Source organism: Fopius arisanus, unplaced genomic scaffold, assembly GCF_000806365.1.
Source record: "Fopius arisanus strain USDA-PBARC FA_bdor unplaced genomic scaffold, ASM80636v1 scaffold00021, whole genome shotgun sequence".
Lineage (NCBI taxonomy): Eukaryota > Metazoa > Arthropoda > Insecta > Hymenoptera > Braconidae > Fopius > Fopius arisanus.
This window is the reverse complement of record NW_011887760.1, coordinates 768,430-780,176: the sequence shown is the minus strand read 5'-3', so window position 1 is coordinate 780,176 and position 11,747 is coordinate 768,430. Positions and strand designations below refer to the sequence as shown.

General features: G+C 36.9%; 3 protein-coding genes across 5 annotated transcripts; 1 reads left to right on the top strand and 2 right to left on the bottom strand.

The window, feature by feature from the left end:
- Positions 1-7: 7 nt before the first annotated feature.
- Positions 8-6,214, bottom strand: LOC105264429 (protein FAN-like). The gene is made up of 13 exons (XM_011301286.1): positions 5,639-6,214; positions 4,994-5,420; positions 3,470-3,936; positions 3,203-3,365; positions 2,978-3,132; positions 2,450-2,628; positions 2,089-2,220; positions 1,792-1,974; positions 1,437-1,707; positions 919-1,149; positions 715-803; positions 374-625; positions 8-228 (listed from the first exon to the last, which is right to left on the bottom strand). Exons 1-13 carry the CDS (start codon positions 5,650-5,652, stop codon positions 137-139), a joined length of 2,655 nt encoding a protein of 884 aa, XP_011299588.1. The 5' UTR covers positions 5,653-6,214; the 3' UTR covers positions 8-136.
- A 75-nt stretch (positions 6,215-6,289) lies between these two features.
- On the bottom strand, positions 6,290-9,043 carry nmd (no mitochondrial derivative). Of its 3 annotated transcripts, none has more exons than XM_011301288.1 (7): positions 8,786-9,043; positions 8,516-8,713; positions 7,855-8,097; positions 7,561-7,762; positions 7,282-7,478; positions 6,908-7,086; positions 6,290-6,743 (listed from the first exon to the last, which is right to left on the bottom strand). In XM_011301288.1, the coding sequence occupies exons 2-7, from the start codon at positions 8,669-8,671 to the stop codon at positions 6,590-6,592; spliced, it is 1,131 nt and encodes a 376-aa protein (XP_011299590.1). In that variant the 5' UTR covers positions 8,672-8,713; positions 8,786-9,043; the 3' UTR covers positions 6,290-6,589. The 3 variants fall into 3 exon arrangements, with proteins under 3 accessions (XP_011299590.1, XP_011299591.1, XP_011299589.1); XM_011301289.1 differs by having other exon boundaries at positions 8,805-9,043; XM_011301287.1 differs by having other exon boundaries at positions 8,516-9,043.
- A 241-nt stretch (positions 9,044-9,284) lies between these two features.
- Positions 9,285-11,201, top strand: LOC105264428 (tubulin delta chain). The gene has a single exon (XM_011301285.1). The coding sequence runs from the start codon at positions 9,406-9,408 to the stop codon at positions 10,726-10,728; it is 1,323 nt and encodes a 440-aa protein (XP_011299587.1). The 5' UTR covers positions 9,285-9,405; the 3' UTR covers positions 10,729-11,201.
- Positions 11,202-11,747: the final 546 nt, after the last annotated feature.

Genomic DNA, 11,747 nt, shown 5'->3' with positions numbered 1-11,747 from the left:
ACATCTCTTTTGTAAAAAATAATACGTTTTATTTTTTTCAACCAATTTCACCTCAAGATTCGTAACTTCATATTGATTCTTCAGATTTTTTAAACAACAAGCAGATTATGAAATAGAAAATTAACCATTACCAATGCTAATCACAGTCCCAAACTATTATTCTTCGATCGTTACCACCGGTTATTATTTTATTATTGTCAGTGGTGGTTGTAATTGCAGTCAATGGTCCTGAAATTCATCAATAACCATTTAGTTAATTGTGAGTCAGTTGAATGGAAAGTTAACCATTCAACTTCATGTTAAACATTGAATTCAATGTTTTATTTAATGATTAATCAATAATTTTCCACTTAAGTCTTCGAGGAATATTTACCATTATGACAGGGTGTCGTCGACAAGAAAGTGGCTTCTTGAGAGTCCCACAGATTAATATTGCCTTTGGCATCACCAATGAGTAAAATTGAGCCCAACCAACTGAGAACAAGTGGTTCATCTTCCAATAACGTACTGTATATCCGAGTACTCGTCTTAGCATCAAAGACATTGATTGTTCTATCGTTTGTACAGGCTATGATATTTTTACACTCTGAGTCGAATGTTGTGGCAGTTACTTTTCCACCATGACCTCAACAGAATAGACAATCGAGTCGTTACGAATTGTTTGCAATTAATTATGAATATCTCAAATGTTGGAATAATTTATTAATTTTTTACCTTTGACAGAAAACTCCAAATCGTAGGACTCCATATTCCAGACGCAGATCTCTCCATCTTCGGTTCCAGATGCCAACAATTTTTCATGTCTGTTTGAACATTGAAATTTATTTTCTTTTAAATTCAATTTTTATTTGAGATGGTTGAAGCTCTTCTGTATTCTCACTTATTATTATTTAATATATGAGTGTATTAATGTGTTACCTGGAAATACTTAAACACGTGATCTTCGATTCGTGATCTAATTGGGCCATGAAGCTATCCCGCAGCTTGATTTTCGATCCGGAAATGTAACTGTGCCAAATTTTAATAGTGCAATCCCACGATCCTGATACGATAATATTTCGGGAGGGACTCCACGCTAAACTTGAAACTGCATCCTCGTGGCCTGGCAGGACGTCTATTATCCTCCCAAACTCAACATCGTAAAAAATCCTGAAATCCATCATTTATATTTCACTTTTTATTTATCTTTTTTCAAACCCGTTTTTGTTTAGAACAGGGAAAACTATTCGGCAGGATCGACAGAATTTCAATGAAATTTTCCAAGGAGATTTTATATAAGAATTTATAGAGGGGGATGGGATTATACAGATACCTATTGAAAATTGTTCTATTCTTAATTTTTTTTGACAATTAAAAAAATGACAACAAGACGTTTATAATTTTAGATTATTACCCCACCCTTCCCTCATTTATTTTTAGAATTTATGAATACTTACAAAGTGTTATCCCAAGAGCCAACGACCAATATATTCTGTCCACTGTTTGTCTGATAGAAAATACATGAGGACAGTGGCAAATTGGAAAGCGAAATGCTTCTGGTCAATTTCTCATTCATCAAGGAATATATTTTCAGAACCCCGTCATGCCCGACTGAAGCAACACTATTTCCATCGCCATTCATCTGGATTATTCCAGATATTGTCTCTTTGTGGAAAGGAAAAACCATTGACTGCTTCAATTTCAACGCAGTCCTCGCCTTATTCACCACTGAAGAATCAATTTTTACCAATTAATTTTATAATCAGGGCCATTTTTACACTGATAAACTAAATGAAATTATTGTCAACTGACAGCTCAACGGACTGACACTGGATAAATTCCCGGTGGAGGCTAATCGGCTCGGATGTGGCAAAATAAAAACTTGTTTTGGAATTTGCCCGAATTCCATAATTTGCACTTCCATACCATGACGATCGTTTATATCTTGGATTGTATCTAAATCCACTGCTCCCTCGTAACATAGATGGAAAAACACTGAAAACAACAATCAATAATTATCATCTTCATTTAATTTACCTGGCAATCAACAACATTTAAGAATTAACTAAATTCATATTTTACGAATCATCTGTATTTAATTATTATTACCATTATCAGATTTTTCCGCTTCGATTCCCCTCTGTTTGTATCCGAATATGAGGTCTATCCAATGGTGGAGATGCTGTGATACGTAATCACTCTCTAAAGCATTCCTCAATTTTTGGACGAAGTCAGCCGGCCCTTTAAAACGCAAAATCATTCCGTGAAATTATGATCTTATAAAATCCTATTTAATTTATTCCAGTCAGAGCGCAGTCAAATGATTTTATTTTCCACGGACTCAATAATTAAACCCTCTCCAATAGCTTTCCAATTGATTGATTAATCTTTTAAAATAAAACAGATCTATTTAGAATACGCAAAAGAGACTCAATCCACTTCTCGTTTCACTGTTTCTCAGAAAAATTACCTTCGGCCCACGGTGGCAATTGCACATCTGCAACTTTGGTCCCGTTGTATCGATACCCGAAATCAATTCCATACTTGTTCACCAGGAAGTCCCCACCATTGGAGGTATCATAAAACTCGGGTACGAGCTCCTTAAAGTCAGACATATTCGCCAATACATTTTTCCAGACGTCAGCCACACTGTCAGGTTTTTAGATCTCGTTAACGACTCGTCTAACAGTAAATCGCACTCTGCAGATTTCATATGAAAGCGATGGAGATATTTCTTCGGGAAAGAATTACGCATTTGCCAAGTGATTGTTAATGCTAAAGTTATTTAAAAAATAATAGCATCCCAGGATATTTTCCCACCACCAATTTTACGACATTATTCTAGCACTCGACACACGGACAAAATTCCCCTCGAATACTGTTGTTTATTTTCATAATTACAAAATTCATCGTCTTTTTTTTTTGAACTTAATGCATCAGGCTGGGAGAAATCCCTATAAAAAAAAGATGGTGACTATTTGCACTAATTTTCACTTACTTGTTGAACATACGGTCGGGATGATCGAATCTACCGTTTTGGAGGCACAGCATATACTGGGGATATTTCCGGACTAAATAGAATAATACAAAACCAGGGGCACTGTAATGGGAGCCGTATAAAAATTTGTTGTGTGACATTTCCTGATATCTTTCCTGCAAAGAGAATAGAATCATTTCTGGCATTCAGTGAGACGTAAATAACGGCATAAATATTCGTATGCACCTTTAAACGCTCTAATCGGTCGGGCTCTAAAGCCCCGATTGGTTTCGTGAGGTCTCTGTAAATTTTTGAATCATTCAGATCTAGATCTGAGGATGTGTAATCCTGTAGAATCCAAGGCATCACAGGATATTGCGTTAAATCGTGAAAAGTTCGATCGGCCAGGCTAGGAGATTGGCACAGTCAATAGTATGTTAACTAGATAATAGATCTTTTGAAAATAAATTATCAACGACAATTTTTCAATGAGTCGTTCATTGATTCACTTACCTATTTACATACAAAAGATAATCGTAATTCGAAAGTCCCCCATTCTGCCACTGAATAGTCATCTGATTCTGTGGTACAGTCTCCAATTGTAAAACCGATTGCCTCATCAAGCTGTCGTACAATCTGTCACGATCATCCTGATTTTTTGCCGATAAAAACAAACATTCCACTCTATTCTCTGGTAATTTCACCCACTTTATCTCCAGTCCCACTTGGCGCAAAAGGAACCGACGTTTCAGTATACTTTTGACAGATTTTAAATTAATCTTTAGAACAGGATGCTGTTCGAGATTATTATACGGTTGAAAGTAAATCCTTGAATTAGTCAAGAGTATTCTCCCAGGATTGACTATTAGTGGCTGTATTTTATTCGCCTGAACCTCCAAAATTATTTCTTCATACAGATCCTCCAGCCAGGAGGTGTCAAAAGAAAATCTCGATTGTCTCGAGTGGACTATCGTCGATATCTATAAAAGAAATTAAATATTATTATTGAGTATTTTGTAGAATTTAGGATCACTGGTCAATATCTGATCGATGGTAAGGAAACAAGTCGAATTTTACTATTCAGTTGACTATTCAGTCAATTGATCTAAAAAACTAGTGATTTCAGAAAAAACATCACAGAACCATTTTTCTTCGAAATTTAATGAGTTACAAAAACATCCTTCAATGTTTCCACGTCAACAGTTTTCAAGATACATCGATATCTCATGAGTTGATCGCCCTAAATTTTATTCAATAGTAATATTGCCTCTCAAAATATAACGAGTAAAAATATTATAATGTGAATATATTACTTCGCAAAAATATTAGCCGTAAAAAATGTTGCAAGTCGAAATATTACGAAATCATTATATTATTTTAAAAAATATTACAAATGCAAGGATTATGATATAAATCCTCTACTGGACAGAAGTATTATACTGGCTAAATATTGTTGCCCTCAATTATTTCTGAAGCAATATGCCGTCGTAATATGTAGTCGATTGTTGTGATTTGCTTGAGCGAGCTGGAGATTACTTTTGGTTCGTTAAGAAATCGATATATTTTGTGTACCATACTAAGTACTGTCTGACGATTTCTATGAATTGAATTGGTCATTCAATGTGTGATGTTGTAGAGTATTTTCGAGTCGTTGGTCATAACGTTATTTAGTGATTTGAGTAGATAGTAAAAGTTCGGGGGTAATTGACAATTATATACCAAATATGCGAATTTATTATGGTTTTTTCTTTATTGTTCTAATGTTTTGAAATAATGGGTGTTTTGTTGGGATATTTTACTGTTGTAATATTTTGAGTTGTGTTATTTTGGGTAGGTAGAAGAAATAGACCAGAAAAAAATAGGTCACATATCCAAAACGTGTTAAGTCCCACCGAAAATAATAGGCCATAAGAAAATTAGCATGGTTCTATTTTTTGTGCGGTCGATTTCTTCAGGAATTCGTTATTTTGATAGGTAACTAACTAATGAGGATATCAAACTCGACTTGTCGTACTTCACCACTTGACTATTAAATACCATCGCATTATGTTCTGCAGTAGGCAATGTTGCAGCTCTCAATAGCTGCATGATCTGGGGGAGACAGTCTTCAAGATTAGCGTAATTAAATGATATGTAGAAACGTGCACTTTGATGCACAAATTTGTAAGGCTCTAAAATATTCCCCTTCAACATCTCCGTGTATTGTTTGCAAACAGCTGATAATACGTCCCCTATTCCATTCTCTCTGACAGATGCAGTTTCCATTGACATGACCTCCTTGAACTGGAGCTTCAGGAGCGGCCAGTTGATATCTTTGTTGACGAACACCAAGGATTTGGAGCACAATTTCAACCTACCGTCCATCCACTGGTTCCTTTCGCTGTCTGAATCCCCTTGCAGCTTCATCCGGACACTGTAGTCCTCGAAAAATATTTCTCCAGGCTCCAAGAGAAGCATTGTAAACCTGAACATACCATCCAAGTAATTTTCAAAGTTGGAAAAACATTCTCCGAATTTTAAATGCCTTGTAGCATGTTCTGCTCCGCAAACTATTCTTATTAACGTAGAAATAGAGTCGCTTGTTAAAAAGAATGCCAAATTCCAAAAATCGGTGGAACTTTTCTTCTCTGCCTTTCCCCCATATCATCCAATTATACTTCATAAATTAATTATTGAAATTACCTTTCTTTTTCCATTTTATCAAACTGAACTTGAATCTCATTCGTTCTTCAATCGACTTTGCTATAATTTATTCATTAGAATTGAGTGACTCATTGTGAAGGTCTTCCTGATCCAGCAATACTTTTTCTTTGTTATTGCCAATCTGACGTTTGTGGATAGTGGGATGAGGTTATGTTATTCAAATAATTGATGTTATATTGTATCGGATTCCTTGTATTCGTGTGTGGAGTTTATATGAGAGACTTTACACTCGAGCAGTAACAGCAAAATGGAAAAGAGAGAGGGGATGAGACAGTAATAATAACTATTGTTTAATGAATAATGCACGGATTTGTCACGATATTATCTGGGAGACACTCTGGCCGGCACATAGAATTAATCAAAATTGTAGTATGATAAATATAGAATATGAAACAATGCAGGTCAAGAGATGAGGGCATGTATGAAAAAATTGAATAGAAAAATTATGATTGAAAATTCTAAGGATTTTCCGTTCGCACTCATTAGCATTTCCATAAGAATTCAAGAGAATTTTAAATTGCCAAAAGTAAAAGCCATGTGACATTGATTGATAATCTATTGAAATACGACAGATGACCTGGGGAAGAAATGAAAGAACAAAGGATTGGGGTAGTAATAAATTGAGAATAGTCATTTTCAGGTATTCTTTAATGATTCCTCTCAACTAACAATTATATATTTGATAACTCCAAATGTTAGAGACATATATTCAATATTTACAAACATTGAACGAAAATGATGATTGGTTAATAGGAAATGAGGACTGCATTGGTTGCTCCATCGCCTTATGTACTTGTTCTTCAAAATTCATCGAGAATTTTTCTCTTCATAGTCGAACTACATCTGTTTGTGACATGATTGATGGCCAAATGAAAATTATCTTAATAATTTGTTTATTCATAAACTCGGGAGATCATAATTAATTTTTTCCTAATCTAGTTCAAGTTTTGAAAGGTTGGACAATCCACCGGTTTGAACTTTCGACATTCGCATTCGTTTGAAGGCTGTTATAAGGTCGTCATGGGTGATTGGACGCAATGCGTCGTGAAACTCGTCTTCCTCGGGAACACTTTGATGTGATGCACTGGAATGCAAAAAAAATTTATGATTAATTGAAAGACGAAGTTTCACCTAAAATCAGTCGATTTTTTTTCATTAATTGGCGTCTCAAACGAAACTGTAGACTTCAATTTATTAACTTGTTATAATTTTCAGAGGATTATTATTTTGAGAATCGATTCAACTAACTTGGGATGTTCTCGAGAGTAATCTCTCACTCTATATAATGACGCTGTTCGACATAGCTCGTGGAGGTCAGAGCCTGAAAATCCCTCGGTCAATTTGGATAGCTTCACAGCATCTACATCTTCAGCAGTAGGCTCTTTGTCTAGGATTAACTTTAGTACTTGCGTACGTTGCTGCTCATTCTGAAAAAATAAAATGCACGAATTATTTAAAACGTTTGAAAATGCAATTAAAATTGGTATAAAACTAATTATTTTTTCTGAATCTCTGAATTATTTCAAATCAATTATTGCCAAAAAAAAAGATTTTAATGGTATAAACTACTGTGAAATAATGAAAAAATCAGGCAGATTAAGTGGAGAATCCTAAATTCTCACCGGTAAACCTATATGGAACGTAGCTGGCATTCGCCGTAGTATCGCACGGTCCAGATCTTGCGGACGATTAGTTGCACCCATGACAATAACAGTGCAGGATGGGTCTGTGATAAGTCCATCCCACAGGGACATAAACTGGGCCTTCATCATGGCCGTCGCCTCGTGGTCCTGTGAAGTTCTTGCTCGCAAGAACGAATCTAACGATGAAATATGGATTGAAAGTCTTATTTTGTAATAAAATTTTTGATATATTTTTTTTAATGGGTCGCAACAGTTCACCTATTTCATCGATGAAAATTATACAGGGTTGAATCTTAACAGCCAGTGAGAAAACAGCAGCTGTAAGTTTCTGGCTCTCGCCGTACCACTTGTCTGTTAGAAGACTCACATCAAGATTTATGAAGCAAGTGCCACTTTCCCTGGCTGTAGCTTTGGCAATCATGGTTTTTCCACAGCCTGGTGGCCCATGAAGGAGTACTCCCTGAATAAAAAAAATTAATGTAATCCCACATCGTCAAATGGAAATGCTTAATTGAAGTGCATTCGATTTAAAGTTTTGCCCAAAAGACAAACCTTTGGGGCTTGAGTCAACCTAGAATCCTCAAACAGCTCCTTCCTCCGAATCGGTAAGATAACAGTCTCCTTGAGCTCCTGAATAACCGAGTCAAGCCCAGCAATATGTTCCCAAGATACAGGAATATCTTGCGGATCAATTAAATGACTGGCGATCATCATTTCGTAATCCGTTAGCTGCTTAGTATCAACACTCAGACTGATACTATTCGCTTTCCCCAGTTTTCTCAGCTGACTCTCCGCCTAAAAATCACAAACCAACAAATGACGTCTACAAAGGAAACAACTTTTTGGAATGAAGGCAACTGGTTTCTCAATTACAGAAAATTTATTCCTCATTCGACAATAATGTTTGTTAGGCTATTCTCTTAAATTTTCATTAAACTTTATTATTTTTTTGTCGATTTTTATTAAAAAGTTCAGGAGAAAATAGACCGCTAGAATGAGTTGAAAAATAGGATTTCTGTTGACTATTTGTGAAATATCTTCAATTGAAAATTTAACCGCAGAATAGTCTAAAAGTTAATATAAAATTTAATAGAAATCTCAAAGCATGTGCTCTCCTCAAATACTCCTTGGAGGTTAGGATCTTAAGCAAAAAGAAAGGGAAAACCCCCAAATTACCCAATGACATTATCTCCTCTTGAATTCTTTGACTCACCCTCTCCTTAGCCTTTTTTTTCGCTTTTGACATGGGGTCCATCTGGCTCATAATCCATTTCATACTGAAAAATCCAACGGCTGTAACAATTGTTAGCCGGACAATCAAGGACATCATCTCCCCACGAGTCAGATTAGCTCCGTCTGCGACACTCATCTTCCACGAGTTAATTTCTCAAAAGAGTTCACTTATCCTCAACTAAAAATCAGAACCAATAAATAATCCAAATGATCCAACCCAACACCTCAATTTTAAGGACGAGGGAATTACAACTTTCGGGGGATCACACCGATTTCGTAGTCAGGGCAACGATGTCATCACCAGTGCAATTTACTTTCTAGGAAATGACTTTCATCCTCTAACCGCTCACTTCAAGAAATCCGCGTGCTCTCGAGGGTAGCTCATTTGAATTGATGGAGACTACGGTTTGTTCTGTTGAAAAAAGATATTTGAATGAAAAATTTCAGATTAAACTGGAACCACTGGACATATATGTTCGATGAAATCGCCATTCTGAATCGGTAAAGAAGAGATTTTGGAATTCTCCACAGCTATGTCGGCATGACGGCGAAGTTTTTAAAAAAGAACCCTAATGAACATGCAGGTGTGTAGACATATGAGAGGTGGAAAACATATTGTAAATATAGGTCAATCCTAAAATACACATCTCAGTTCAGTATCTTCAATCGATACTGTACCTCCACACATTTTTCCTAAGATCCTAATAGCACCATCTACCAGAATTCCTCTGAAATTCAGTGGTATTAAAATGAAGATTTCAAGATTTTTTGAAACCTAAACAATAATTAATCATCATACCTCAATTACCAATTACCGTATCTCTGGTCCAAAAAAGTCCATACCAGGTTAAATCCCCTGGTTCACTCATAATGTTAACTCTGCAATTCGGTCAGTGCGGAAATCAACTAGGGGACATTTTATTCAAGAAAATAACCAAAGACCTGAGCTCAACAAGTCCAGGCACGTCCTTTTCTGATTGTTATGAGTACAGTGAAGCTGTCACATCGAAATGGTTCGAGGGTGCTGCCCAGGACGGACGGATTATAGCACGAGTCCTTCTAATTGACACCGAGACAAAAGTCATAAACAAAATAATCACGAAGAATGATGAAAATTTCTGCTACCGATCCAGGAACGTCATTACGCCAGGAAATGCCGGAGGATCAGCCAACAACTGGGCCTTCGGGTACACCAGGAAGGGTCCAGAGTTCGAAGCCCTGGTGATGGAGGCAGTTCGGAAGGAAGTGGAAAAAGCAGATCGTCTCGACAGCTTTCTTTGTCTCCTCAGTTGTGCTGGAGGCACTGGATCCGGTCTTGGAAGCTTCATAACATCCTCTCTTCGAGACGAATTCCCTTTAAAAAACATCATCACAGCTGCAATCCTCCCGTTTCCCTCTGGGGAGATTGCCACCCAGAGCTACAACACAGTCCTTAGCCTTGCAAAAGTCCTCGAGGACTCCGATCTCATCCTCATGCTGGAGAACCAAAAACTCAATCACGAAATAACTCAAAACTGCAAGATGAAGATTGACTTCCCAAGAGATCTCAACGACATCGCAGCTCAGAAAATCCTGTCTGTCTTCCAACCAGCTCGGGACTTATCCTCAGATCGACTCAACGACGTCAACCACATCATCTCCAAGGTGTCCCCTCATCCAGGATATAAACTAGCGAGTATCGAAGCTGTTCCCCTCATTCCAGACACTCAGATCGTCTCAATGTCTCACAGAACTTTCCAGAACTATCCGACGCACTTTAAAACCCTCAGGAAGGAGATTTACACCCCTCGAGGGGTAAAAAGCCTCTCCAACATCCTGATTACAAGAGGAACAGTCAAACAAAGAGGGAAGAAAATGTTCTCTCCCGATAATGACGATCCTGGGGTAATTGATCAATTGATCGATCGGGACATCTACTCTGAAATAAAGTGGCTGCAGTTCAGGGAAAGAATGACTCATTTTCGTCAAAAGAGGAATTTCTTGGGAAACGAGAGATTCAGTTCAGTTATTTCGAATAATTCGAGAATAGCTGAGCCCTTGGATGACATTGTGTCTAGTGCATGGAGGATATACACCCACGGGGCGTTTCTTCATCAATATAAACAGTACGGTCTCGAGGACGACGATTTTCTCCGGGCATTTGCCAAAATCGAAAGCGTAGTCAAGTCCTACAAATCACTTGAGGTCGATTGAGGTGACTCGACAACGTATACCATCCGTGCAACTTCTGCATTGTCGTCACAAAGTTACGCCACCTCCCTCCCGTTATAACAACGTCAAAGTAGCGCTATCGATCCAGGCAAGCTTTTTCTTTCTCTAGCTTCACTACCCGATCACCCCACCAACCCAATTGAAGGATGTCTTCCTGTTACGTCACAACATCGACCCACGTGCCAACCCCACCAGCGATGACGAAGAAGATGGAATTAACGAGTTCCTAGAAACTACAAGACTTCCCCTTTAGTCAATTTGTCGAGTTGACCTTGACAGAACTGATGCAGATTATTGAAATCCTTTTAATGGAGTTAAATAGGTATAAAACCATTTTCTTCTGGTGGAAATACATTTTTTAGGGAGAAAGAGATTTTTTATTTTTTTAATTATTACATTTTCCTCGTTAATAAAGAAATTGTTTCTTTGTATATAAAATTTATGTATAAAATAGACATGAAATTCTAGATGAGCGTTAAATAAAGTTCACTCGTCAAAAATTACATTTTTTTTCACACTTGTATCGTAATATAAACAAAACTGGGGCAATATTGACACCTGGGGTAAAACGGACACCATTAAGAATTGTTCCGTTATGAATTTCTAATATTTCTCCATGTTTAAACAAACAATGTTTTTATACTAAGTGTGGAACATCGTTGAAAGAAAAAAAGGAGATTTTTTCGAAACCATCAATTTAACATTCAATATTATAACAAATACATAATTTTCAAGAAGGCGCTTATTCTGTAACATTTTAGACGGTCATATTATGTGATCTGAGAAAGTCATTCGACAGTCTCAATTGTTGCAAATCCAATTAAAATAAAAGATGTCCATATTAGCCCAGACTCCCCCAGTATTCCAGGGCGTTCTGTAATCTTACTCTAAATATTCGCTGAAAGATAAAATACAGCTACAGTTTTTTTTCGAGGGTGTCAATTAAAAAATATTCGAGTTGGTGTTGTTCGGTCTAGCTTCGTCCCTGGTTTTCGATCCTA